The sequence below is a fragment of the Gopherus evgoodei genome, unplaced genomic scaffold (genome assembly GCF_007399415.2).
Source record: "Gopherus evgoodei ecotype Sinaloan lineage unplaced genomic scaffold, rGopEvg1_v1.p scaffold_32_arrow_ctg1, whole genome shotgun sequence".
Taxonomy (NCBI): Eukaryota; Metazoa; Chordata; order Testudines; family Testudinidae; genus Gopherus; species Gopherus evgoodei.
Genome location: NW_022059994.1, coordinates 4,546,967 through 4,574,737, shown reverse-complemented (window position 1 = coordinate 4,574,737; position 27,771 = coordinate 4,546,967). Strand labels below are relative to the sequence as shown.

Here is a 27,771-nt window from a genome sequence, read left to right as displayed (position 1 = left end):
CGTGGGTGCTCCAGGGGCCAGGGCCACCAGAGGTGCTGGAGGGATGGCCTGGGACCCCCATAGGTGCTGGGTGAGGGGTGGGGGTGCACTGCCTGGGACCCCTGCTGGTGCTAGGTGGGGTTGGAGGGACTGGCAAGCTCACTACCCGACTCCGCCCAGCTCCCTGGAAGCAGCCGGCATGTCCCTGGCATCTCCTAGAGGGCGGAAAGGCCAGGGGGGCTCCGTGCACTGCCCCCACCACAAGATCTGGCCCTGCAGCTCCCATTGGCCGGGAACTGCAGCCAGTGGGAGCTGTGGAGGTGGTGCCTGCAAGCAGGGGCAGCATGCAGAGCCCCCTGGCCCCTCAATCTAGGAGCCGCAGGGACATGCTGGCTGCTTTCGGGGAGCCCCCCCAATCCAGCTGCACCGGTCACTGCAAAAGTAATGGAATCTGTGACCTCTGTGACAGATATGCAGCCTTAACTGTGAGCTCTTCGAGAGGGGAGGCGGTTGCATCATGGGAGCCCCTGGTCATGCTGCATAATGGGAACTGTAGTTCAAGTGTCTTTGTGCCCCCACATTCTTCCCTAGGCTGGGCTTTCTAGAGAGACTACATCTCCCATGATTCACCACAGTCTCTTGATGAGGACAGACAGATGCACCATGGGAGACATAGTCCAGCCAGGGAGCCTGACCCATAGTTGATAATGGGGACATGAGTAAACTGAACTACAACTCCCATGAGGCTCTGCGGCAGCCTTGCAGAATTGAAATATTTTCTTTTTTTGAGGTGGGGGGGAGGGAATGGAAATTCCCCACAAGGAGCAGTCGCTTTTCATGGAACAATTCCATCTCATCGAAAACCCAATTTCCCATCCAAACACAAGTTTAGAGAGAACCTTTCCCACTGTCCAGCTTTGATGTCTCCAGCTCTGCGCCCTCCATGTAGTGACCCCTCCCTGGCTCCTCTCTCCCTGCCAACTACCCCCAGTGCTAACGAGAGTGAAAACACCATGGGGCGGGGAGGAAGGGGGAGGACGCTGGTGCCTGGTCTTGGGGCCTCCTTTTCTCTCCCCAAAAACCTCATGTGACAGCCCCTCCCAAACTTTCCAGACCAAAGCCACCAGGGGCTGTGATGTACCAGGTGGAATTTCAGGGGAATCCTTCCAGCCAGTAGAAGATCAAGCTTACACTGGGATATCAAGCAACATGGGCCCATTGGTCCCGGCACGGAGGAGGCAGGATACCAGGCTAGATGGGCCCATTGGTCTGTCTGGTGCAGTAGAGAGGAGCCAGGACATCCGACTAGATGGGCCTGTAGGGTTGGAGCTCTGCAGCCATGCTGGCTTTCTGCTATCTGCCCCCCTGCTCACCAGGGCCTGGTGTTGCGATATTCCTGCTTGTAGCGGATCCATTGGGCGTCCCGTGACACTCCCGCTACTGTCCAAGATAGTGGCTTCCCCCATGGCACTCCAGCTCGGTCATACCACCTGCTGTCGAGCCATGGAGGGAGGCAGTCCACAGGATCTTCTCGGCCTGAGGGCTTTGACTCCGTGGCCGCTCGGATGCCTGGGTCTTTAGTTCTGTCCGTCAGGGCCGGCTCGGTGGGAGGGGAGGTGCCTGCAGAGTGACGGACCGTCCCACCTGGCTGGGGTAGGAGGGCTGGATGTGATGGGCTGGTGATCATTGTGTTGTCCAACCTGACAGAGAGAAAGGGAGACACCAGTCAATGCCGAGGGTGGTGGTGTCCCCTCGAGTACTGCTAGAGTGTGGGTGTGGGGGGGGGTGATGTGGGGAGCACAGGTCCAGGGCGGTGGATCAGAGGGAGGGGAGGGCTCCCAGCAATGAGGGAGGCGGGCCGTGTGAGGAACAAAAGCCAGAGGAGGAGGGATCATGGAAGAGTCCCAGAAGTTGGGCATGCTGGTGACATGGGGAGCATAGGGAGGGATCCCAGCAGAGGGGAGGCTGGTGGTGTGGGGAACGTGGGTTGGAGGCGAGTCATGGAGGGGCCCCAGAAGTGGTGGGACAGCATGGGGAGAGCAGGCTGTGGAGCTGGGGGTGTCCTGGAGGGGTCCCAGAGGCAGGCAGCGGAAGCAGGAATCTTACCGGCCTTCTGAGTCCTGGAGATTCTTTAACGGCTCTCGGCTGCTCTCTGCGTCAACGAGCAAAATGGGGAGTGAGCAGCAATTCTTTTAACTTCCCTGATGTCGTTCCCAATCCCCCCATCTCCTACCCCAGCCGCCTTGGGACTGCAGGGTATGGGATCAGTAGCTGTGCTGGCCCCAATGTTCCACTAGGGGGCGCTGTGCTGCAGGGAGCAGGCTCAGTAGGGGGTACTGTGCTGACCACAGTGTGCTGTTAGGGGGTGCCGTGCTGCAGGGAGCAGGCTCAGTAGGAGGTGCTGTGCTGACCCCAATGTGCCACTAGGGGGCGCTGTGCTGCAGGGAGCAGGCTCAGTAGGGGGTACTGTGCTGACCACAGTGTGCTGTTAGGGGGCGCCGTGCTGCAGGGAGCGGGCTCAGTAGGAGGTGCTGTGCTGACCCCAATGTGCCACTAGGGGGCACTGTGCTGCAGGGAGCGGGCTCAGTAGGGGGTGCTGGGAGCGGGCTCAGTAGGGGGTGCTGTGCTACAGGAAGCAGGCTCAGTACATGGTGCTGTGCTGGCCCCAATATGCCCCTAGGGGGCGCTGTGCTGCAAGGAGTTGGAACTCAGTAGGCGGTGCTGTGCTGACCCCACTGTGCTGCTAGGGGGCGCTGTGCTACAGGGAGCGGGCTCAGTAGGGGCTGCTGTGCTGACCCCAATGTGCTGCTAGGGGGCGCTGTGCTACAGGGAGCGGGCTCAGTAGGGGCTGCTGTGCTGACCCCAATGTGCCGCTAGGGGGTGCTGTGCTGCAGGCAGCGGGCTCAGTAGGGGGTGCTGTGCTGTCCCCAGTGTGCAGCTAGGGGGCGCTGTGCTGCAGGCAGCGGGCTCAGTAGGGGGTGCTGTGCTGTCCCCAGTGTGCAGCTAGGGGGCGCTGTGCTGCAGGCAGCGGGCTCAGTAGGGGATGCTGTGCTGTCCCTAGTGTGCAGCTAGGGGGCGCTGTGCTGCAGGCAGCGGGCTCAGTAGGAGGAGCTGTGCTAACCCCAATGTGCCACTGGGAGCGCTGTGCTGCAGGGAGCAGGCTCAGTAGGGGGTGCTGTCCTGACCCCAGTGTGCGCTAGGGGGCGCTGTGCTGCAGGCAGCGGGCTCAGTAGGAGGAGCTGTGCTGACCCCAATGTGCCACTGGGAGCGCTGTGCTGCAGGGAGCAGGCTCAGTAGGGGGTGCTGTGCTGACCCCAGTGTGCTGTTAGGGGGCGCTGTGCTGCAGGCAGCAGGCTCAGTAGGGGTGCTGTGCTGACCCCAATGTGCTGTTAGGGGGCGCTGTGCTGCAGGGAGGACGTGGGAGGCTCAGTACACCTGGCAGTCAGTGCTGCCCCAATGCCCAGTGCAGCAGGGTGTGGGGTGGAGGCTCAGTAAGAGACCAGCGACGATATGGCAGCACTCCGGCTGGCCCCCGGGGGCTGGGACAGGACCCCCTGAACTGCCAGGCTCCGGGGGCGGCTGCAGCCTGTGTGCTGGGCTTCGAGGTGGGTGGCTCAGAACAGCAAGATGCCTACCTGCCAGGATGCCAAGGCCCGATCCCAGCCCAGACAGCCCCATCCACAGTGAGAGATGGAAACCCCTGCCCGGCTCAGGGTGGCATCCTGCACCTGCCCCACTCACCCGCTCTCCTCTCAGTGCTGCTGACCACCCCCTCAGGCAACAGGGTGGGGTTCCTGTAGCGGCTGTAGGAACTCCGCTGAGCCACCAGGCCGTCCTGCCCCACAGCGCTCCCCCTGGAGGAGAGAGGGGAAGAGATGGGGGCGGGTGATGAGGAGGAGGTGGAAGGTGAGGGACAGGGGGGATGCCATGCTGGGAGGGTGGGAGGATAGACATGGCATGGAGTCTCATGGGACTGGAGCACAGACAATGTGATGGAATGGAATTAAGGTGGGGGGTTCAGCAGGGGGCGCTCTCCCCTCACAGGCGGTACTGACCCCATGGACCGCACCATGCTGAAGGGAACAGGGTGGCCACTCAGCCTAGGGCACTTCCCCTTGGCACTCAGCGCTGATGCCCTTGTTCCTGACAACCCTTGTGATCTTGAAAGACCTGCTTTGCACAGGGCCCTGTCCGAATCCCAACTCCTACACCTGCATTTCACTTCCCTGCCTTTCCCCCTACAAGATTCACTGACCCACTTCACTTCCTGTCCTAAATGGCTGCACGGAATCCTTGTGTAGCTGTTCCCCAGCTGCCCTACTCCAGAGGTGGCTGTATTTCAGTGCTGGGTGAGTGACACCCATGCAGCGTCGCTGTGGGGCTGTTCCCCAGCTGCCCCACCCAAGAGGTGGCTGCATTTCAGCAGAGGTGGAAATCACTCTGGGATCCTTGGAGGTGGAAGATGGTAGCCATGTTAGGGGTCAGTCTACTGGCCTGAGAGGATCCCAGCTGACACAAAGCAGCAAGGGCAGCGCCATCCTGGATTATACTCCAGAGCTTGGCAGCACCAAGGGCCCCTGGCTGGTCCTGTGCAGACCTCAATCAAACTGCTGCACATAGCTTATTATTTAGGGCACCCAGCAGCTGGTGAAAGGGGCTGGCTGGGCAACCACTAGCGGTTCTGTACCCCAAGAAAGACCCACCCCTAGCAATGTGCTGCATACCTGCAGGGATCGATGACAGTCAATCCACTGACCCCATTCCCCTCCCAGAGTTGGGAATAGAACCCAGGAGAGTCTTGGCTCTCAGTCCCCCTGCTCTAACCCAATATACTCAACTCGTCTCCCAAAGCCAGGGATAGAACCCAGAAGTCCTGATTCTGACCCCCCCCAGTTCTAACCACTAGATCCCACTCCTCTCCCAGAGATGGAAATAAAAGCCAGGTGTCCTGGCTCCCAGCCCTGCCCCCCTCTAATCTCTAGACCCCACTCCCCTCCTGACAGCACAGCCCCAGAAGATGGTTTCAGAGCCGAGACGGGCAGAGCAGTGCAGCTGCCCTCTGCCCCTGCAGTGCAGCAATAAACGACAAAGGGTCCATGGAAGGTTTTGAATAATAATAAAAAAAATCTCCAAACTTTATTGAAATGTAAACAAAAGCTCATGTTCCCGCGTTAAACTCTAACGACCGAAGGCAGCTCAGAGCCCTGGGTGGCTGGGGGGACGACGACGGGGGCAGAGATCAGAGAGAGACACTGTCAACCCAGTGAGCTAGCGGTGCGCTGGAAGGCTGGTGGACAAGGCCCTGGGCTGGGAACCTGGAGTTCCTAGCTCTGCCACTGAGTGGGTGTGACCTTCGGCAAGTCCTGGAGGTGCAGATCCTCCCAGGCATCTAGGTGTGTAACAGCTAGTGAGTTCAATGGGCATTGTGACGGAGTGGGGACTTTCCCTAGTATTTGTATGGAGGCCTGCATGTGCCTCAGTTTCCCCTGCATGTGGCACTAGTACCCAGTGGAGGAACACTGATTTAAGTTTCCTCTCATGGCTGGCTAAGAGACAATGATGGGGGTCCCCTCCCTGCCTGGGTGGAACCAAGAGCCCTTAAGGAACTGGTGGAAACTGACCCAGACTAACAAGGGGGCCCACGAGAGAGAACCGAGCTCCAGGGCTTCATGGATTTCCCCGCCTCCCTGCCAGGAAGCTGAGCAAAAAGCCCAGAACAAACGAGCGACAGGTGCAGGGCCGCCCAGAGGATTCAGGGGGCCTGGGGCAAAGCAATTTCGGGGGCCTCTTCCATAAATAAAAAAACCTGCAATATTATAGAATACTATAGTCTCATGGGGGCCCCTGTGGGGCCTAGGGCAAATTGCCCCACTTGCCCCCCCTCGGGCAGCCCTGGAGAGGTGAGGGAGGAGTTCTGGCTTCTGGAGGAATCTGGGAGTGGAGGAAGGACATCGGCTTGAGAGACACAGAGCCTGACCATGGAGTTCACTGTGCTTGAACGTTCTTTCCTCCACGCTGACCTAAGAACCTCCAGCTGCCATGTGCCGGGTGACTAACCAATGGTTCCCTTGTTTGGAAAAGGCTGCCGCTGTCACAGTATTGATGGGGAGCACTGAGTATGGGAAACTGAGGCATATGCCTCATATAACTACTATAAAACATTCCCACTTCATCACAGGTACACCTCTACCTTGATAGAATGCTGTCCTTGGGAGCCAAAAAATCTTACCGCATTATCGGTGAAACTGGGTTATATTGAACTGGCTTTGATCCACGGGAGTGAGCAGCCCCACTGTCCCCGGAGCACTGCTTTACCGCATTATATCCAAATGTGCGTTATATCGGGTGGCGTTATATTGAGGTAGTGGTGTATCTATATACCTTTGAGGATCTAGGCATGAATTTCTCTGGCCTCAGTTTCCCCATCTGTAAAATGGGGAGAACACTCCTTCCCTTATCTGCCTGGTCTGATTGTCAGTTCTTTGAGGAAAGGCACAACAGGGCCCTGATCTCAGCTAGTACAAGGACTCTCTCTTCCTGTGTGTCTGTGCACCACCCAGCACAACAAGGCCCTGATCTCAGCTGGCTCTCTAGGTTCTAATATAATTTAAAAATAAGTGCACCCAGATTCCGGTCAGGGAGGATTTAGAATCAAAGTTTTCCAGTGTTAATAATGTTAGGCCTGAATAAAGATATAGCAGACAAAACCAGGTATGCCAACCTGACCAAAGTCAGGCTAACAGAGGTTTGTGGGTAATCCCTGAGTGGAAAACACTGAGAAGCAGCAGCATGTCTCACAAGCGCTGGGAAAAAGTGAGATAAAAGAGAAGCTGCATTCCTGGCATAGTACCAGATGTGCTGTGTTCGGGCAGCTCCTTCGAAGAACTAATAAGAGCCCTAGTTTCCCAGCCTCCTTGTTTTCACTCCCTGGTTTTGTTCTTTGTTTGTTTTTAACTCCCCTACATCTCTAACTTTAGGCATGCATGTATACTAAAGGTGTCTAGTTTCTAGTTGTTAGAAGAAGGGGGTGGGTTGCTCCAGTGAATAATTTATGACGCGACGGAACTGTCTATATAGGCTTATACTAAGATGTAAAGAGCAGGCTGGTTCTCTCTGGAAACGAGCTGCTCTCTATTGATGCGTGCACTTGTCAATAAAGAGCTTTTGATCGGACCTTGCTGGTGTTGCCTGTCTCTCTCGCGGTCAGACAACGAACTTTGCCATCGGGGTTAGAGTCCCTGACAATAATTATTACTAATTAACACTTTCATTAAGCCTCATGACATCCCTGGGAGATAGGGCCCTAATTTTATCCTCATTTACAGATCGGGAAACTGAGGCAGGGCTCTCTACTCCCAGCCTTCCTGCTTTAACCACGAAGACCCACTGCCCTCCCAGAGCTGGGGATAGAACCCAAGATCCCTTACTCCCAGCTCCCCTGTTGTAACACACTAGGCCCCTCCTCTGCTCTCAAAACGGGATAGAACTGAGGAGTCCTGGCTCTCAAGCCCCCCTACTCTAATCCTATGAACAGCTGTGATGCCTTCAGGGGAACTGGAGCAAAAATAACTGAGAAGTCATTAACAGCGGTTCCCTTTGGGGGGCATCTGGCTACTGGCCACATCCTCCGTAGATCCCTACCATGGATCTGTCAGCTGAAGGGACCCCTCAGAGGGATCTGGCAGTAGACAGTGGATCCCTCTTGAGGCTCTAGCCACTGGCAATTTGTAGACAATCTTTTTAGGAGGCATTTGTAATGGTGTCATGTGGCAACCCAGCCAATCAAGAAGCTGGGGGCGGGCTCTATTTGTTGGATGTCACAATTGGCAACATGTAGCGGATCATCTTTGGAGGACGCAAGAGCCTGTCGGTCTTGGGTGTTGCTAAGGTGGGCCCCTTTTCAGATCCACCAATCAAAGAATCTTAGTTTGGTTTCAGTGGTTGGCAGCATGAAGCACATCCCTTTCTAACCCACTCAAGAGAATACAGAAGCAGATCTTAATCTGGAGTCAGCTACTGGTGATCTGCACTGGATCTCTTTTAGATCTAGCCACTGGGAAACAAGGAAGGAGACATATTTTGAACCCAGCAACTGGTAATCGGCAGCAGATCCCTTTTAGATCCAGCAACCACCCAAGAACAAAGGGACTTTATTTCAGTCTTATGTCGGTGGGCAAGTGTGGATCTTTTTAAATCCACTGACTGCAAATCACATGGGATCTCATTTTAAAACTAGGAAATGGTGACCTGCAGCAGATCCCTTTTAGATCCACCAATTAAGAAACATAACTGGTAATTGGTGATCAGCAGTAGACCCTTTAAATCCAGCAAACATGAACCACAAGGGGCACCTTGCTCTAGACTCCACCCACACTGGATCCCACTTAGATCCATTGAGAAACACAAGGGGATCCTATTTCTGATGATGAGGTTAGCATTTGGTGATCCCTTTTAGATCCCACCACTCAGAAAAATTAAGGGATCCCCTTCTTAAGTCAGCAAATTAGTGGATCACTTTTAGATCCACCCACTAAGGAACACACATGGATTCTATCCTTAAGTAAGCCATTGGTGACCTGCAAGGGGACCTGCTTCTAGAGTGGATTGAGGAGATCTAGTTTGAATCCACTGGCAATCTATAGTGGATCCAGTTAGATCCCAAGACAAACAAGGGGGTCCTATTTCTGAGTCTGCAGTTGCCAATTTGCAGTGGATCCTTTCCTAATCCACCTACAGACAAACACACGGGAGAGGATCTGATCTGTCACCAAGCAGCAGATCCCATTTCGAGATCTGGCACAGGAGGGACGATCAGAATCAGATTTCCCACTGGATCCAAAGTACAACATAGGCATATTTTAAAATAAGGGGGCAGGGGGGAGCTACCGTGCTATTGGGACCGGACCCCTCTTCAAAGGGTGCTTTAGGATCATTCCATAGAAAAACAAGCAGCCCAGGAAAAACACCCATTGAGCCCTGGAAATAACCCGGCGTCTGCGCCAGCCCCCCCCCCCAGAATATAAAAAAGGGCTGAGGAGGAGCGATGGGGCTGAAACCCCCCCCCCCCTCGCCAACATCTCAAGACACAAATGGACGACCAAGCCAGGGCGGGGGTGGGGGACACAGCGGCGATGTCAATGGCTGGTGTTTTCCGAGCGGGTGAGGGAGCTGGGAGGGGGAGGATGGGGCAGAGAGAAAGACAGAGAGAAGACAGGTTAGATCCCAGGCAGGCTGGGGGAAATGTGACCTAAGCAAGATCCCTTCCCCCCCACCCAAAAAGAGAGATGGCTGGTGACTTCCAGTTCTTATCCCAGCTGCGTCGCCAGATGAGCTGAGCTACTGTGCGGTTCTGGAGGTGCAGTGGGAATGGCTAGAGGTGCCAGACATTGGGTCTGCTGGGCCAAATTCAACCGCGCTGCAAAAAGTGGGAATAACCCCCCCAACCGGCTGGAAAGCAAGGGGCAACGCTGGGTGACTAGCCCAGAGCTGAAACTGGCTGGCAGTGATGTCAAGTGAGAGCAGCTCAGAGCACGGCTTGCGCTGATCCAGACCTGGGCATGCAAAGCACGAGCGTGCAAAAGTTAGTGCAGCTTGCAAGGATCCAGCTGTGGGTGCACTTAGCCGGCCCCGGCCATGCAAAGGGGGAACCCGCAAAATCAGTGCAGCCCACATGGATCCAACACACTGAGTAGGCAAAGTGTGAGTGTGCAAAATCAGAGTAGTTCGAATGGACCCAACACTATCGTGTGCAACACAAGCATGCAAAAGCAGCATAGCTGAGGCGGATCCAACCTGGCGTGCAAAGCACAAATGTGGAAAAGCGGTGTGATTCACACTGGTCCAACATGCCAGTGTGCAGAGTGTGCAAAACTAGTTGGCTTGCACAGATCCAACATGTGAGCATGTAAAAGTTGGGTGTGCAAATTCAGACTGGCTCACACAAATCCAAGCTCTGAGTGTGCAAAATCAATGCATCTCGCACACATCCAGCATCTGAATGTGCAACAGGTGAACATGCAAAATCAGTGAGGTATGCAGGGATCCAACATGTGTGTGTGCAAACAGTGAGCGAGTAAAAACAGTGCCGCTCACACAAATCCAACATCTGAGCTGCAAAGTGTGAGCGAGGAAAATCAGAGCACTTGGCATGGATGCAACATGGTGGTGTACAACATGAGCGTGCAAAATAAGCACAGCTGATACTGATCCAACCTGGCATGCAAAATCAGTGTGGCTTGCACAGATCCCACACCACAGCGTGCAACACGAGTGTAACATGCACTCGGTGTGAACATGCAAAAGAAGGTCTCCTTGCACCGATCCGGCACTCATACAAAACTAGTGTGACAGAGACCCACCCGGGACTCAGTGGGAACATGCAAAACTAGTGCACCTTGTACCAATCTGGGAGTGGCTGTAAATGGGAAAGCCAGTGCAGCTGGCACCGATCTAGCACTCGGTGCGGATGTGTGAAAGCAGGGGAAACAGCACCAGTTCGATACCTGGCCAGTGCAAACTGAGGGCAATCTGCAGTGACTTGGTATTAGAGCGAACAGGTGACCCCAGTGGGTAGGGACCCAGGCCTCAGCGCGAATGGGTACAGCCCAGAGAAGGGGAAAATAAGGCCAATTTCCCCCAAGGCAGCACTTGGGGTAGGCGTGCAACACGTGCAGGATCAGGATAAGCGTGCAAAGCGGGTGGTCCAGCCAGGGCTCGCCAAATGACGCAACTGCTGCTTCCACCTCCCTGGTGCTGAGAGACTCCCCCACATTCACAGCCCCACTGAGTCTGGCCCAGAGCAGGGAGGCCCCACATCCAGCCTGCAGATGCCCCTTCTGGTAAGTGGGGGCGGGGACAGAGCTGAGCAGCTGGGCATTAGCGCAGTTCAAAACAGAGGGCCAGGAGAACGAGGAGGAGGGTCACTGTCTCCCTTACCACCCCCATCCATGGTTCTTGGTTGAGTCAGAAGATGCCACCCTGCACCCACATCCCCCAAATTGCCAGGACAAGATGTCAGCCAGCAGCCCAGATCCAAGATCTGTAGGACCAGAGGCCAGCCTGTGTTCTAGATTCTCAAGCTCTCATGGGATTGGATGCCACCCAAAAGCCCAGCGACCCAGATCTCCAGAACTAGGCACCGCCTGGCAGCTCAGATCCCAAACCCCCAGGAGCGGGCGCTGAGAAGCAGCCAAGTGTCCCACTCATGGAAGCCACCCATAATCGGATGCCGCCCCTCTCCCTGTGACCAGAGGCCACCCAGATCTGAACGACCCAGATCCCTGTGACCGGGCACTGCCCAGGAGGATGCCCTCCATAAAGGGACCCACGCTCCTAGGTACAAGGCTAGCTGAGTCTGTCAGGGTTAGAGCAGCAACATCCCCCACCCCGTACCTGGTTCTCCGCCTCCGGGCGGCCGGCCCGCCCTCCGCGCCGTTGAGCAGCTGGTGGGCGGCCACGTGCGGGGGGCAGAGGCGCAGGTTCCGCAGCAGCTCCTGCTCGTTGAGGAAGGGCTTGAGGCAGGTGCGAACTGGTGAGTTCCCCAGGCTGCTGGAGCGGGTCAGCGAATGCGACTGGTTGAAGGGCCAGGGTGGCTCCACCTCCTCCTTCAGGACTGAAGGGAGACGCCCAGGATCAGACCCTACGGCCCTGCTCCATACCCACCCCCTCTTCCTAACCCAGGTACAGCCTGGGGGCCCTCGGGTTCCTGGATTAACAACGTGGGAGCAGGTGAACCTTGCATAGAGTTCTGGGGCCTCCTGTTGCTAGAGAGGCCCAGGACGTGTGACATAAGGGCATGTTAAGAAAGAGGGGCCCAGGTTGTTCTCCAGCTCTCAGCCCCTCTTGTCTAGGGATGGCCCAGTGGGGAGGGTGCTTGTCTGGGCCTCAGCAGGCTCGGGATCTATTCCTGGCTCTGCCCCAGGCTCCCTGAATGACCTTGGGAAAGTCACTTAGCTTCCCTGTGCCTCAGTTTCCCCATTTGCAGAAGGCAGATAATAGCAGGGCACTGCTTCCCAGGGCTACTGTGAGGTGCTCAGATCCTATGGTGATGGGGGCCAGATAACATTGATAGAACGTAATACAGACAGCCTAGTCCATCTGTCCCTGCCGTGTGGTGGCAGCTGTGGGATGAACCCCTCCAGCTAGCAGTGTGTGTGTGGAGGTTCCTAATCTGTCCTCTCCAAAGTGGGGGACAGGAATCTGCCCTTCCCCATCAGAGGGGAGGTGGGTTCCCCCCCAACAGCTGTGGGAACAGCTCCTGGAGAGGGCAGTGTGGCTGACAGCTGATTGGTGGGTGCCGTGGGATCATTGCGCATGGCAGTAAATTACCCTCCGGGGTATGCGCTGGGTGAGGGAGGCAAAGGGGGAAGCAGAAGGGGAGGGGACAGTGCAGGAACTGGGCTGGGGGGCAGAAGGGAAAGGGGAATCATTCTGGGGGCCCCCCATTCCAGTCAAAGCAAATGGGGGAAGGGAGGGACATACTGAAAACCACATGTACCAGCAGCCTCATTTCGGGGGACCCCCGTCACAGCCCTGCTGAGTCCAGGGGCCCCTGTGTGGTGACACTAGGCAGCGCAGGGTGGGTTAGTCAGGCTAGGGGCCCACAAGGTCCAGCAGCCTCAATCCCTGCTTTGATGTTCATTACAGCCAAGTGCTGCCTTTTCTCAGCCACTAGAGGCGCCACACTAAACCTCCTGGGATTGTTTGGAAACAGAGGGGCACATCCTAGGTGGGGACACTCCTGAGCCAGCCAGTCCCCCATCCACAAGCCGGATCACAGCAACTCCCCCCATCCCATTCCCCACTCCCTGAGCCAACCAGACTGCTCCACTCCTCCCTCTGGGGCTGGATCAGAGTCGGCGCCCCCTAGAGGGAAAAGGCCCTGTATCTCATTCCCCACCCCTTGAGCCTGCCCGTCCCCCATCCACAGGCTGGATCAGAGTCGGCGCCCCCAAGAGGGGAAAGGTCCTGTATCTCATTCCCCACCCCCTGAGCCTGCCCGTCCCCCATCCACAGGCTGGATCAGAGTCCGCGCCCCCAAGAGGGGAAAGGCCTCCCCCATCCACAGGCTGGATCAGAGTCGGCGCCCTCAAGAGGGGAAAGGCCCCATGTCCCATTCCCTGCCCCCCACGCTGGGCCGGCGCAACGGGTCTCTTACACTCTCGGTCTGTTAGAGAGTAGGGTTTTATCTCCTCCTCAGCACGTTTTGGAGGCAACTTCCTCACTGGAGCTGCAGGGAGAGGGTGAGAAAGGTCAGTCCCAGAACGGCGGAGGCCAGAAGGGGTAACTACTACATCCCAGAGCTGGAGGTTTAAAACCCATCCTGGGCTCACCAGACGGCTCAAGGGCCAGCCGAGGCCTCTGCTTGCAGCCTTGGCTTTCCCGCGGAGCGCTCCAAACCAGGTCGTGATCACTCCTGGCCTAACTTTGATTACCAAGCACAATGGGGTCCTGGGCTAGTAAGCGCTACCACAAACGCACCCCAGGGTCTTGGCCAAATCTCACCATGGCTGATTGCACTGTACTGCCTCTCTAAGCACCGCACCCTGTGGGTTTCCTTTCCTTTCCAAAACATGCGCTGTTACTGTTCACTGTTAAAAAGATGCTGCGCCCCACCCGAGGTGGCTGCATCTCAGCACTACCTGGCTGATCCCTGTGCCACGTCGCTGTGCGTCTGTTCTCCAACTACCCCAGCCCAGAGGTGGCTGCATTTCATCCCTGGATGACAGATCCTGGTGCAGCATCACTGTGCAGCTGTTCCCTCCCTGCCCCACCCCAGAGGCAATTGCATCTCAGCATCTGACGAGCAATCTCTGTGCGGTGCTAATGTGCTGCTGTTACCCAGCTGCCCCACCCTGGAAGAAAGGGACAGGCCCCCCATTGCTTGAAACACTGACTGCTAGACTTGGCAAAGCCCTACAAAGCAGTGTGTAGGGCCCCCACCCATCCCTGAATGGGATATGGCCTCAAGGGGCATTAGCATTTCTGCCAGGAGGGGTCTAATTCGAGCAGAATTGGCTGAGCAGAAGCAACGTTCGTCACTATTATATCAGCATTCCCCTAGCACTCAGTCACCGCTCAGGACCACACTGTGCTGGGAGCCTCCAAACCCAGAACACAGAGACGCTCCCTGTTTTCAGAGACACTCGGGCCAATCTTTCCAAGAGCAGCCTCTGACTGTAGCCTCCCTTGCACAGAGCTGGGTGGCCAGAAAGTGACTGCAGCTGGCCAGGCACCCAGCTGAAGGCAGCGCCGCCATCAGCAGCAGCGCAGAAATAAGGGGGGCATAGTACGATTACTTAGCTCTGTAGGGATTTGCACCGATGTTGCAAAAGCGATGTCTGGTACCAAGAGTGAGGGGGGTCGGCACAGCGTGAAATATTTTCAATGGGGGGCCCAGCAAAAAGAGTTTGGGACCTCCTGTGCTAGACTGAAGAGCCCTCTACTATCAGTTTTCTCTTCCCCCTGCAGGTACTGCTAGACAGTGATCAAATAGGGTGACCAGATGTCCCAAGATTAAGAGCTTTGTCTTAAATAGGCAACTCTACCCGCCGGACCCAGAAAAAGAAAGTGTCCCGATTTTTCACGCTTGCCGTCTGGTCAGCCTAGGATCAAGTCACTCCTTCACCTTCTCTGTGCTCAGCTAAACTGATTTGCCTGAAGATCCACAATTCCCATGGTCTACGAGTGGCATTGTAGGTGATCAGCACCTCTGAGAGTCAGGCCAGAGGTGTCTGGAGTCAGGCAGCCCACAACCGAGGAGCTGGAAATCAGAGGCCGTTTGAAACGGTGGCCTGCGGGTGTTTCCAGTGGGAAATGGCAGCTGTCCTGAGTTTCCTGTTTGGTGCGGATGGGAGACAAAGGACTCTCTTTGTTCCAGTGAGGCGGGGTTTTGAAAACACAAGGGAATGGAAATCGCGTGACAGGGATAAAGTCGTCTAGATACGAACGATGATTCAACCGATCTCTGCAAGTCCCCGGCTCAGAACGTCACGTCCCCTCCCCGCAAAGCAGGGTGAACTGCAGGGCTCAAACCTGCGTGCTGCCTTTCAATGACAGCTTTCAACCCCGGCACAGGATGGATTTGGGCGGCAGGGCATGGTGTGGTTGAGCTGCCTCAAGGGGGCGAGAGACTGCTGCTGCATTGACCAGCCTGCTCCCAATGCTGCTACAGGTTAGGACTCAGAGCATGGTGCTGCGTGAATGATGGGATAGTGGAAGTCTCGACCTCCATGCCCCTATGTGGTACTAGGGGACACTGTGCTGCAGGGAGCTGGGTGAGGGCTCAGTAGGGAGTGCTGTGCTGACCCCAATGCCCCAGAGCACCGGTAGGGGGGCGCTGTGCTGCAGGGAGCAGGGTGCGTGCGGGCTCAGTAGGGGGCACTCTCCCCTCAGTAAGTGCTGACCATAGGGGGCAGTGTCCTTTCAAGGTGCTGATCACTCACATTCAAGCAGGTACTCACTCTTCATTCATCTCCTCCTAGTCCCACTTCCACTAGCTTCCTTACACTTTTAAGAAAAATTCTTCTTTGAACAGCTGCTAGTCACTGTATTCATCACATCTGGCCCTATGCTCTGGTAGGACTATTAAACAGCTGCTATGCCCCATCCTCAAGGCGGGTCAGTGGTAGGGGAGAGATCCCTGTGTCGCTGCACGCCTGTTATCCAATTGCCCCACCCCAGAGGTGGTGGCATTTCAGCGCTGGTTAAGCTATCTCTGAGTGGCACTGTGGCATGGCGGTTAATCAGCTGTCCCACCCCAGAAGTGGCCGCATTTCAGAACTAGGCTGTGAAATCTTGCTGCCTGGTTGTTAAGGCGCTGCCGCAGCCCACCCCAGAGGTGGCTGTGTTACAGCTGTGGTTGCAATAACGCTTCCCTTAGGTAACAGTCTGTCATTCTGCACAGAGGTGAATACGCTACGTAGACGGCAACGAGCTGTAATGTGCCACTTGCTCTGCACACGGAGATGCCAAAGCAGTGGCAGGGAAGCTGGCAGGTTGGGGTCAGATCAGCCAAGGTCTGAGGGGTCATCGCAGGACAGAGGAGGACAGGGGGCATCTGTGTGGGGCGGAGGCCTAGATGCAGGGGAGGAGACACTCAGGGGGCGGTACGCGTTCCGTGCAGCATTGAGGCTGCTTAGAGAGAACGCCAACCCCAGGGTGACGGGAGGCCTGGCAGCATAGGGGCCAGGAACCTCAGGCAGGGAGGATCTCGGCCTGCTAAGAATGCACAAGCTCTCTAGGCGAGACGGGCACGAGCACGGGGAGAAATAGAGGAAGATTAAGTTCCAGGGGCATTCAGTAATGCTGCCTCCCGCCCCTCCACCGCAGCTCTGGGATGATCAGTAGCGGGAGGAGCAGACGAAGGCAGCACAAAGGGTTAAATCCCACTGCCTCTGGGTGATATGAACGAAGTCAGCAGGAGCCTGTGGAACTCATGGACACGGGAGGGAGCTGAGGCCTAGAGTTTAACAGGAGTCAAACAGGTAGGGTTGCCTAAGGGTTAGCGCAGTGGGCTGTGACACAGGACACCTGGGTTCTATTTCCAGCACTGCCACCTGACCTGCTGGGTGAGTCATTTCACCGCTCCGTGCCTAAGTCTCCCATTCTGCCCTTTGTCCAAGTGAGAAGCAGGATACAGCTGAGGTCCTGTTCCTTCCCATCAAGCCTAGCCCTAGCTCCCTCTGGGGGGACTATAACTCCCAGATTGCACCTGGCCTTAAAGGGGCCACACCACAATTTTTGTTTGCCTTTTGATCGTCACCCAGGCTAGCTGGCCCAGCTGTTCGGGAAGGGGGTGAAGAGCACCTCCCTCCTCAGCCCTGAAACCCCACAGGGCAGTGGAGAGACAGGACCACCAGGCGGAAAGCAGGACTGAGTGGTGCTGTTATCGCTCCGATTGGGAGATTTGCTGCCCCCTAGGTGCTGCCACTTGCCCTCCAGATTTGTGGGCTTAGCCCCTGGTCTAAACCTCAGACCTCTGGGGTAGCCCTGCCTACACAGTGGGGTAGCAGGACCAATGCTGACCTCCAGGGGACAGGCCGGGCTTTGCAGCTGCAATCAAAGCAGCCCCCAGCTGGCACAGGTCTGTGCAGGTTACAGGCTGCATGGCAGGGAAGCGCTCCCTGCTGATGGAGAAGGAGGTCCACCCACAGCCAGGCCACTCACCATGCTGGTCGGCAAAGAAACCCTCGAAGATCACAAAGTTGTTCACCTGGGAGAAGCAAAGGCCATGGACAATGAGAAACTCCTGCCTCTGATGCCCCCTGCCCCCACTTCCCCGCCCAATGCCAGCAACCCTGGCTGCTGCCAGCCCCCACCCCACCCCACCCCTAACTCACTGCTGACCCCACTGCACCCCAGCACCAGTCCCTGCTTCGCTCTCCTCCGTCCCCTTCCTCCCCAGCGCCAGCCTCCCCCGCCCCCATTCCCCAGCACCTTCCCCCTCCGGATACCCTCATACACCTGCCTTTCACCAGCCTCCCCCTTGCCCTGCCCAGTCATGCTCAGGCCCCTGCTGCTCCAGGAGGACAAAGGTGGCCTGAAGCCACGCCCAAGCCCAGGAGCGGGGTCCTGAGAATCAGCCCCTCTGGCCCTTCAATGGGGCAAAAGCCTTCTCCTTTGCAGCTCCCCAGCACGGTTGGCAGCCAAGAAAGCAGCTAATAAATCACTCAGTACATGCCCCCCGCCATCCCCTGGGCACAATGGGGTGTGTCCATCCCCCACCCCCCAGAGGATGATGGGAGGAGCCAGAGGGCACGACTCACCTGGGGGATGGTCCCCTGCAGGTTGTAGTGCTTGCGGAGGAAGCAGAGGAGTTTCTCCGAGGGGCGGTCCACAGCCAGCTGGTGGGGCTGCACTCGCTCGCGCTGCCAGCCAGACAGACGGAGAGGAGATGCAACCGGGGATTAGTCAAGGCCACAGGGTCAAGATTAAACACACCCACGGCACAAGCCACATCTTCAGCTAAGGGACTGACTAGCTCAGGGGGCGGGGCATAAGTAGGGCCCTACTAAATTCACAGCCATGAAAAACATGTCACGGACCATGGAATCTGGTCTCCCCCCATGAAATCTGGTCTTTTGTAGGCTTTTACCCTGTACCATACAGATATCATGGGGGAGGTCAGCATTTCCCAAATTGAAGGTCCTGACCCAAAAGGGAATTGCAGAGGGGGTTGCAAAATTATTTTAGGTGGGGTCACGGTATTGCCACCCTTACTTCTAGGCCGCCTTCAGAATGGGCGGCCAGAGAATGGCAGAGAGTGGCAGTTGCTGACCAAGGGCCCAGTTCTGCAGGCAGCCATGCGGAAGTAGGGGTGGCAATACCACACCATGCCGTCCTTACTGCTGCTGCTGGTGGTGGCTCTGCCTTCAAAGCCGGGCTCCCAGCCAGCAGCTGCTGCTCTCCAGCTCCGAAGGCAGCATTTCCACCAGCAGAGGTGGAGAAGTAAGGGTAGCAGTACTGCGACCCCCCCTACAATAACCTTGTGACTGGACCCCCCCAATCATCTTGGGCCAGGACCCCTACAATTACAGCACCGTGAAATTTCAGATTTAAATATCTGAAATCATGAAATTTACAATTTTTAAAATCCTATGACCGTGAAATTGACCAAAATGGACTGTGAATTTGGTAGGTCCCTAGGAATGGGACACAGGGCTTTCCTGCTCCACGGGATGCCAGCTCCAATCTGGTCCCAGATTGGAAGACTGGTTGGGTTAGGGGGCAAGCAATGGGACACAGGCTCTTTCCCCTCTAGGAGGCACCAATTCCACTCCAGCTCCAGGTCAGTAGCTGCTTAAAGTGGTTCCCATCTGTTGGCCCACATGTGAAAGCAGTTGGTGAGTCTCAACCCAGTTCCCAGTCACAACCATCACCTCTAACTGGCCACTTCCCAGCAGCTTCAGGTCTGGTCACAGACTCTTGATACCAGCCCGACTAGTGGTCTGGGATGAAAGCTCAGACGGAACAATGGGGTCCCCCAAAGATGCGAGAATACAGGCCCAGATGAATCAATGGAGTCACCTGTTGTGAGTCAGGACCAAGGGGAGAACAGGCAGTTTGAACTCCCCAGAATAAACAACTGTTCATTGGTTGTGAACAATATTACTGTGTATCAATATACGTCAAGGATGGTCTTCAATGAAAGCTTGTAGTGGCCTGAACTTGGTGGCCATGAGGAGATCTGTGTACCGGCTCTGGTGATGATCATATGCATGTGTGTTGTTCAGAACACTGTAACTGTAATTGGGATGCAACTACGGCATCGCCTCCCAACAGGAGGGTGAAGCAATCAGACAGGGAAGGGCACCAAGCGTTGGCCAGCTCAGGGAAAGATCATGGGGGACCATTGAAGTTAATGGAAAGACACTGAAACTGACCAGAAACCCCTAGTCTTGGAAAACTAGGGGAGGAGGGAGTTTCCCACACACGGTGTAACCATGAATTGCCACAGACAGGGGGTGGGGGGAACCACAAAGCCTGTCCAAAAGGAAGAAGGCTTGAGGAAGTGAAGGCTATCCAGGGTTGGCATCTAAGCGGGGCGCTGTCTGTGGCGCACTAGGACAGAGGGCATGCTGGGAAACCGTTCAGGTAACTGGCATTAGGAGAGGGAATTTGGCTAATAGAAAAGCATAAAGCCTGAGACGGAGTCTTTATTTTCCACAGAGCTCATCTGCTTTGGCTTCCCCTCACTATTTCCTCCTTGGGTCTGCGATTTCTCTATTCAATCAACTTTTCCCTTTATTTGTCCCCCAAGCCGGTCTCTCAGGTGCAGCCTGTGTGACAAAGGGAACTGATAACTCGGGGCAGATTTCACCCCTTTGAGGGGCGGAGGGAAACCAGAGGGGAAAGGTGCAAGTATGGGGTAATTCAGAATTCAGGGACACAGGTTGGGGGAAGGGGACCTTTGTGCCTGGAATCGGGGCTCTGAGCCATAGCACAGGACACGACAGAACCCAAATTTACAAGGCAGGTGGTGCCAGACCCCCTTACTGGTCCGGGTGATCCCCAAACCCTCCCACCTGGTGTGGCAGGGAGAGGGGTGAGAGGGACCCTCCCAGACAGAGCAATTCCCTTGGGCCCCGGCTCTCACCTGCATCATACACTGGAAGAGCTCCTTGCCGTAGCCATGCCTCTGCAGTGACTCGTGGATATAGAAGTCCAGGACGCACAGCGGCTCCACCTCATTGTGAACCCCATGGCGATCCTGGGGTGGGGGGAAAGAGGAGAGAGAATATGCAGGCATTGCTGAATAACCAGGGGGGGCCCAGAATAGGTGACCTTCCCTGAAATGTCAGAGAACCCAGGAGACCTGGCTACCAGACACCCCCTAACCCACCAGAACCCACTCCCCTCCCAGAGCCAGTGATAGAACCCAGGAGACCTGACTCTGAGCCCCCACCCCACCCTGGTTCTAACCCACCAGACCCCACGCCCCGCCCAGAGCAAGGGATAGAACCCAGGAGTCCTGACTCCGAGCCCCCACCCTGGTTCTAACCCACCAGACCCCACTCCCCTCCCAGAGCCAAGGATAGAACCCAGGAGTCCTGATTAAAGCTGGGTGAACCTTTTCCAACAGAGGTTTTTCCTCTGATGAAACAGATCCAAGTAACAAGGATCGCAGTGGAACACAAAAGGCCAGTTAGATAGCACAGCACTGGGGCCAGCATGGACTGTAAGGGGACAGCGCCCCCCTATTGAGCCATCCACCCCACTCCCTGCAGCACAGCGCCCCCTAGTGTCGCACTGGAGCATTGGGTCAGCACTGACTGAGGGGGAGAGCACCCCCTATTGGGTCTCCAGTTCAGAGCTGCATTACAGCCACTCACCAGCAGGAACAGCTTCTTGTAGCCGACCTTGAGGAAGCCGATTATGGCCCCTTTCCCCGCTCTGCAATGGGGGAGGAAAAGAGGGGACATTAGCGACAGCACCAAGCTGGGAAAGAGGAGAGACGCACTGACGGGATGCCAAGATTGTCCTGTCTATGCATGAAGTTTCTCTACTCTCTATGGTACCAGCTGCACAGGGACAGAGGAGCCAGGGACTGGTGAGCTAGGGTCCCATCTACTCCCCCAATATCTATGGTATGGTGAATGTAGAGGGGGAGGGAAGGAGGACCTGTGAAACTCACTGCTGTAGGACATTACCCTGTCAAAGAGCTGAATGAGGCATGCAGGAGAGCAGACACTGGTGTAGACACATCCAATTCTCAGGCTTCAGGACAGGAGTTGATGCCCACCTGAGGAAGGGGGTGGGTGTCAAGAAGGACTCTCTCATCATCTGAGAATACTGCCCACTAGAGTGAGTTGGGGGAAGTTTATAACCTTCTCAGAAGTACCCAGCACTGGCTACTGTGGGGGGCACAAGCAAAGGGTTCATTGTGCTAATCAGGATACTGGGCTAGATGGGCTCATGGGTCTGAGCCACGGAGGCAGAATACTGGGCTAGATTGTGCCAACGGTCTGATCCGGGGAGGCAGGATACTGGGCTAGATGGGTCCATGGGTCTGATCTGGGGAGGCCAGCTAATAAGCCAGAATGGCCCACTGGTCTGATGCAGAATGACAAGCCCTTCTCCACAGGGATGGCTCGGGAACCAAACCCGGGTGGCAGGGGGACTCACGTCTTCACTTCATTGTCCTTCAGGATGTAGAGAACGTGGTGGTTTGTCTGCATCCGCGAGGCGCTGGTGATTGGGGCCGGCAGGTTCTGGGCCTAGAAACAGATTTGTGGGGGGGGGCTAGGGCAGAGGGCAAAGCTGTGGTGGGGATGAGAACTACCACAGCTCAGCCCTGGATCAGAGCCAGTGCCTCTTGGCCCCCTAAGCCAGCCTGTACCCTGCCCTAGGGCCATGTCGAAGTCAGCACCCCCTAGAGGAGAAAGCCCCTCCCCCCATCCCATTCCCCACCCTCCTGAGCTCACCCGTTTTCTAGCTCGCTGATGAGCCTTCATCTTCAAACAACAGGAGGGAAATAAATGAGGGGAGGGGTAAACAAGGGCAGGGGAGCTCACATCCAGCTGATCCTGGTACCCCTATTCCCCCCACGCCCGAGTCTGATCCCACCCCACCTTGCATTAACCCCTCGGTTTCCAAACCCTGCCTTACCTTGGCTGAGGCCTTGCCCATCTCGTCTATGATGGTCATGAGCTGCTGCTGCAGATCCACCCTGAGCAGAGGACAGAGAGCAAAGGAGTTAGGACTCGCTGGAGTCCGAGCCACCCACAGAAGGAGGGGCTATGCCCAAATTTGCTGAGAGAAAGGGGTCTGAGCCCCTAAATGCCACGGGGGAGGGGACCACAGGAGGTCAGGCTGTGTCTGAAACGCATTCACATGGAAAAACAGCAGGACAATACCCTATTGTTCTCCATCTACCAGTCCCCTCTGCTTAACCACTACCCCCACTCCCCTCCCAGAGCTGGAATCGAACCCAGGAGCCCTGGCTCCCAGCCCCCATGAACTCACTGGACCCCACCCCCATCCCTGACCTGGGGGTAGAACTCAGGGGGCTGTAATGCCCTGGCCACCTGCGCTATCCACCAGCCCACTCCTTCAGTCCTTTAACATAAAATCCCCATGTAAGCCACAATGGAAAGGCCTCGGGGGATCATGAGGGACTCTCACAACCCATTGTACAGTACTCTGGCACAACCCATTAGGCAGCGCAGCCATGAAGCAGCAGCAGCAGAGCGGAAAGATTTAATTGGCTGTATGTTGGTGACAGCCTCCCAGCTCCCAGACTCACCACTGTAAAAACTGTCTACCAGTGTCTGAAGGGAGGAGGATTCTTTAGGGGATGTCGAGCTAGGAGGGATTGGTGGAGGAGCTCTCCAGCTGGGTGTCAGGGCCCATCCCCTAGCACTGTCTGGGCAAATCTTTGAGCCTATGCAAGTCTCTCTCCAAGGGAGGAGGGCAAAGTCTGAGCACTGGAGAAATTTTGACCTGTGTCTGGACAAAGGCCTGGGGAATAGGATGTAGGGATCAATGCTGCTCGGCCCCTTCTGGGGCTGGAGTTGATGGGATCCAATGAAGTTTTGCCTTCTGCTGAATTCTGTTACTCCTTCCCCCGGCGTTCACAACTAAATACCAAGATCTGTTCTAGACCACTAGACCCCACTCCCCTCCCAGAGCCAGGGACAGAATCCAGGAATTCTGTCCTCCAGTCTCCCACCTCCCCCTCTAACCACTAGACTTCACTCCCCACCCTGATCCAGGGATAAAAGCCAGCATTCCTGATCCCCAGTCCGCCTTCTCTAACCACTAGACCCCACTCCCCTTCTTGAGCTGGGAATGGAACCCAGGAGTGCCCCAAACACCCCAATCCCCAGCCTATGTTTCTCAGTCCTTCACTGGGAGGGGTCATGCTCTTCCGTAGCCAGGCCTACATCACTCCAGTGATGCTGTGATGGCCACCTGGAGATTCAAGGCCCGTGGCTCACTGGTGGAACTGTGGGTTGTAGGTTACAATATGTAGGGTTCTGGCCCTTCCCCTACCTCTGCCCCAAACACTCCAGAGGCCATTTAAAAAAGTGACTTCGTGAGGAAGTGGTGGCAACTACCAGGCTCCACAGGCAAGGGGTGGCAGATTATTCCCGGCACAAGTGGTGGAATTTACCCAGCATGCCCCTTTTGCCTAGCTGTACCAAGGTTCAATCACATGAGCAGCTATTACTCATCATTCCCCAGGACAAGGGTGCCTAATACCCATCATATCTGAGGGCAACAATGAGGGGTAGCTATTACCCATCATACCCCAGGGCAGAGAATAGCTATTACCCATCATTTCGGGAGTCTGGGTGATATCCAGAAATAACTTTGCCTCCTATATCCCCAAAAACCACTGTGGAAGGCTCCAGAGGAAGCAAATGAGGGGAAATGCCAAAGATCCTAAAGGACCCAGGCTATCCAAAATAACTCCTTCCCGGTGCCGCCCTCGACTGGATGCTCTGAGGTGCTCTAAATCCAGCAAACGCCACCCTGGCAAAGCCTGGAGACAGGTTGACCATGGGGAAGGAGCACCTATCGTACCCTGGGGCAGGAGTGATGGGCACCCATTACCTATGGGATCCTCCCGATGCTGATCATGCCCTGAGGCAGGAGACATCCCCCCAATACCCATCATGCCCTGGGGCAGGGGTGATAGGCACCTGTTATCCATCATGCCCTGGAGCAGGGTCCCTCCCTTACCCAAGGTACCCTAAGGCAGGGGTGATGGACACATGTTACCCATGGTGCCCTGGGGCAGGGTCGCCCTTTACCCAAGGTGCCCTAGGGCGGAGTGATGGGCACGTTACCCATGGTGGCCTGGGGCAGGGTCGCCCTTTACCCAAGGTGCCCTGGGGCAGGGTGATGGGCACGTTACCCATGGTGCCCTGGGGCAGGGTCGCCCTTTACCCAAGGTGCCCTAGGGCGGGGTGACGAACACGTTACCCAAGGTGCCCTGGGGCAGGGTCACCCTTTACCCAAGGTGCCCTAGGGCGGGGTGATGGACACGTTACCCATGGTGCCCTGGGGCAGGGTCCCCCCCTTACCCAAGGTGCTCTAGGGCAGGGGTGATGGACACGTTACCCATGGTGCCCTGGGGCAGGGTCCCCCCATTACCCAAGGTGCCCTAGGGCGGAGTGATGGACACGTTACCCATGGTGCCCTGGGGCAGGGTTGCCCTTTACCCAAGGTGCCCTAGGGCGGGGTGATGGGCACGTTACCCATGGTGCCCTGGGGCAGAGTCGCCCTTTACCCAAGGTGCCCTAGGGCGGGGTGATGGGCACGTTACCCATAGTGCCCTGGGGCAGGGTCGCCCTTTACCCAAGATGCCCTAGGGTGGGGTGATGGACACGTTACACATGGTGGCCTGGGGCAGGGTCGCCCTTTACCCAAGGTGTCCTAGGGCGGGGTGATGGGAACGTTACCCATGGTGCCCTGGGGCAGGGTCGCCCTTTACCCAAGGTGCCCTGGGGCGGGGTGATGGGCACGTTACCCATGGTGCCCTGGGGCAGGGTCGCCCTTTACCCAAGGTGCCCTAGGGCGGGGTGATGGGCACGTTACCCGTGGTGCCCTGGGGCAGGGTCGCCCTTTACCCAAGGTGCCCTGGGGCGGGGTGATGGGCACGTTACCCATGGTGCCCTGGGGCAGGGTCGCCCTTTACCCAAGGTGCCCTGGGGCGGGGTGATGGGCACGTTACCCATGGTGCCCTGGGGCAGGGTCGCCCTTTACCCAAGGTGCCCTAGGGCGGGGTGATGGGCACATTACCCATGGTGCCCTGGGGCAGGGTCCCCCCCATTACCCAAGGTGCCCTAGGGCAGGGGTGATGGGCACGTTACCCATGGTGCCCTGGGGCAGGGTCGCCCTTTACCCAAGGTGCCCTGGGGCGGGGTGATGGACACGTTACCCATGGTGCCCTGGGCCAGGGTCGCCCTTTACCCAAGGTGCCCTAGGGCGGGGTGATAGGCACGTTACCCGTGGTGCCCTGGGGCAGGGTCGCCCTTTACCCAAGGTGCCCTGGGGCAGGGTGATGGGCACGTTACCCATGGTGCCCTGGGGCAGGGTCGCCCTTTACCCAAGGTGCCCTGGGGCGGGGTGATGGGCACGTTACCCATGGTGCCCTGGGGCAGGGTCGCCCTTTACCCAAGGTGCCCTGGGGCGGGGTGATGGACACGTTACCCATGGTGCCCTGGGGCAGGGTCCCCCCATTACCCAAGGTGCCCTGGGGCGGGGTGATGGGCACGTTACCCATGGTGCCCTGGGGCAGGGTCGCCCTTTACCCAAGGTGCCCTAGGGCGGGGTGATGGACACGTTACCCATGGTGCCCTGGGCCAGGGTCGCCCTTTACCCAAGGTGCCCTAGGGCGGGGTGATGGGCACGTTACCCATGGTGCCCTGGGGCAGGGTCGCCCTTTACCCAAGGTGCCCTAGGGCGGGGTGATGGACACGTTACCCGTGGTGCCCTGGGGCAGGGTCGCCCTTTACCCAAGGTGCCCTGGGGCGGGGTGATGGACACGTTACCCATGGTGCCCTGGGGCAGGGTCGCCCTTTACCCAAGGTGCCCTAGGGCGGGGTGATGGACACGTTACCCGTGGTGCCCTGGGCCAGGGTCGCCCTTTACCCAAGGTGCCCTGGGGCGGGGTGATGGACACGTTACCCATGGTGCCCTGGGCCAGGGTCGCCCTTTACCCAAGGTGCCCTAGGGCGGGGTGATGGGCACGTTACCCATGGTGCCCTGGGGCAGGGTCGCCCTTTACCCAAGGTGCCCTGGGGCGGGGTGATGGACACGTTACCCATGGTGGCCTGGGGCAGGGTCCCCCCCATTACCCAAGGTGCCCTAGGGCAGGGGTGATGGGCACGTTACCCATGGTGCCCTGGGGCAGGGTCGCCCTTTACCCAAGGTGCCCTGGGGCGGGGTGATGGGCACGTTACCCGTGGTGCCCTGGGGCAGGGTCGCCCTTTACCCAAGGTGCCCTGGGGCGGGGTGATGGACACGTTACCCATGGTGCCCTGGGGCAGGGTCGCCCTTTACCCAAGGTGCCCTGGGGCGGGGTGATGGACACGTTACCCATGGTGCCCTGGGCCAGGGTCGCCCTTTACCCAAGGTGCCCTGGGGCGGGGTGATGGGCACGTTACCCATGGTGCCCTGGGGCAGGGTCGCCCTTTACCCAAGGTGCCCTGGGGCGGGGTGATGGACACGTTACCCATGGTGCCCTGGGGCAGGGTCCCCCCCATTACCCAAGGTGCCCTGGGGCGGGGTGATGGGCACGTTACCCATGGTGCCCTGGGGCAGGGTCGCCCTTTACCCAAGGTGCCCTAGGACGGGGTGATGGACACGTTACCCATGGTGCCCTGGGGCAGGGTCGCCCTTTACCCAAGGTGCCCTGGGGCGGGGTGATGGGCACGTTACCCGTGGTGCCCTGGGGCAGGGTCGCCCTTTACCCAAGGTGCCCTGGGGCGGGGTGATGGACACGTTACCCATGGTGCCCTGGGGCAGGGTCGCCCTTTACCCAAGGTGCCCTGGGGCGGGGTGATGGGCACGTTACCCATGGTGCCCTGGGGCAGGGTCGCCCTTTACCCAAGGTGCCCTGGGGCGGGGTGATGGGCACGTTACCCATGGTGCCCTGGGGCAGGGTCGCCCTTTACCCAAGGTGCCCTGGGGCGGGGTGATGGGCATCCATTACCCACCGTGCCCTGGGCCCGCCCTCATGCCAGTTGCCATCACCCCTGGGCGGCCAGGCCGTTGCCATGGTTACCTATGGGCCGCGGTGTAGCCGGGCCCCCTGCGGCCCGGCGGCTGGAGGTGCTGGTCCACCGCCGTGACCCGCTCCCCGAGCAGCGCGTCCACATCGAAAGGGAACTCCATAGCCCGCCAGCATCCGGGTCCTGCTGCTCGCCCCCTGCCCCGCCCTCCGGCGCGCGGCTTCCGTCTAGCAACGCGCGCACCGCCCCCTAGCGACACCCCGCTTCCGTGGCAACCGTCCCGCCCCTGGTCCCACCCCTAGCAACCGGGCCTCCCTAGCAACCACGGCCTTCAGCTTGCCCCGCCCCCTCTCTCACGCTGCTCTCTCTCCCTGTCCTAGGGCATCATGAGTAATGAGTGCCCACCAGCCCTGCCCCAGAGCATGACGGGTAAATGGCTGCCTCCTGCCCCAAGGCATGATAGTGGAGGATTCCTGCCCCAGGCCATGATGGCTAATAGCTGCTCCTTGTCCTAGAGCATGATGGGTAATGAGTGCCCCTCACCCCTGCCCCAGACTATGCTGGGTAAGGGGTGCTCATCATTTCTGCTCCAGGGCATCATGGGTGATAA

At 57.5% G+C, this 27,771-nt stretch overlaps 1 protein-coding gene across 3 annotated transcripts; it reads right to left on the bottom strand.

Annotated features, from left to right (window-relative positions):
• Positions 1–317: 317 nt before the first annotated feature.
• Positions 318–27,362, bottom strand: ATAT1 (alpha tubulin acetyltransferase 1). 3 transcript variants are annotated; one of them, XM_030543816.1, is made up of 12 exons: positions 27,215–27,362; positions 22,087–22,147; positions 21,604–21,695; positions 20,811–20,871; positions 20,075–20,188; positions 17,745–17,846; positions 17,146–17,191; positions 13,136–13,207; positions 11,371–11,590; positions 3,721–3,833; positions 2,086–2,131; positions 318–1,679 (listed from the first exon to the last, which is right to left on the bottom strand). In XM_030543816.1, the coding sequence occupies exons 1-12, from the start codon at positions 27,322–27,324 to the stop codon at positions 1,349–1,351; spliced, it is 1,368 nt and encodes a 455-aa protein (XP_030399676.1). In that variant the 5' UTR covers positions 27,325–27,362; the 3' UTR covers positions 318–1,348. The 3 variants fall into 3 exon arrangements, with proteins under 3 accessions (XP_030399676.1, XP_030399677.1, XP_030399678.1); XM_030543817.1 differs by lacking the exon at positions 2,086–2,131 and having other exon boundaries at positions 1,563–1,679; XM_030543818.1 differs by lacking the exons at positions 318–1,679; positions 2,086–2,131; positions 3,721–3,833 and adding an exon at positions 7,312–9,147.
• Between the last annotated feature and the right edge of the window lie 409 nt (positions 27,363–27,771).

What these genes read in the sequence shown, in the direction of transcription:
- ATAT1 (XM_030543816.1), bottom strand. Translation starts at nt 27,324, where the DNA reads ATGGAGTTCCCTTTCGATGTGGACGCGCTGCTCGGGGAGCGGGTCACG. An exon ending in GGCTACACCGCGGCCCATAG is followed by an intron (nt 22,148 to 27,214) that starts GTAACCATGGCA and finishes TCCTCTGCTCAG; the next exon opens with GGTGGATCTGCAGCAGCAGC. An exon ending in GCCCGGAGGCGGAGAACCAG is followed by an intron (nt 3,834 to 11,370) that starts GTACGGGGTGGG and finishes TCTCTCCTCCAG; the next exon opens with GGGGAGCGCTGTGGGGCAGG.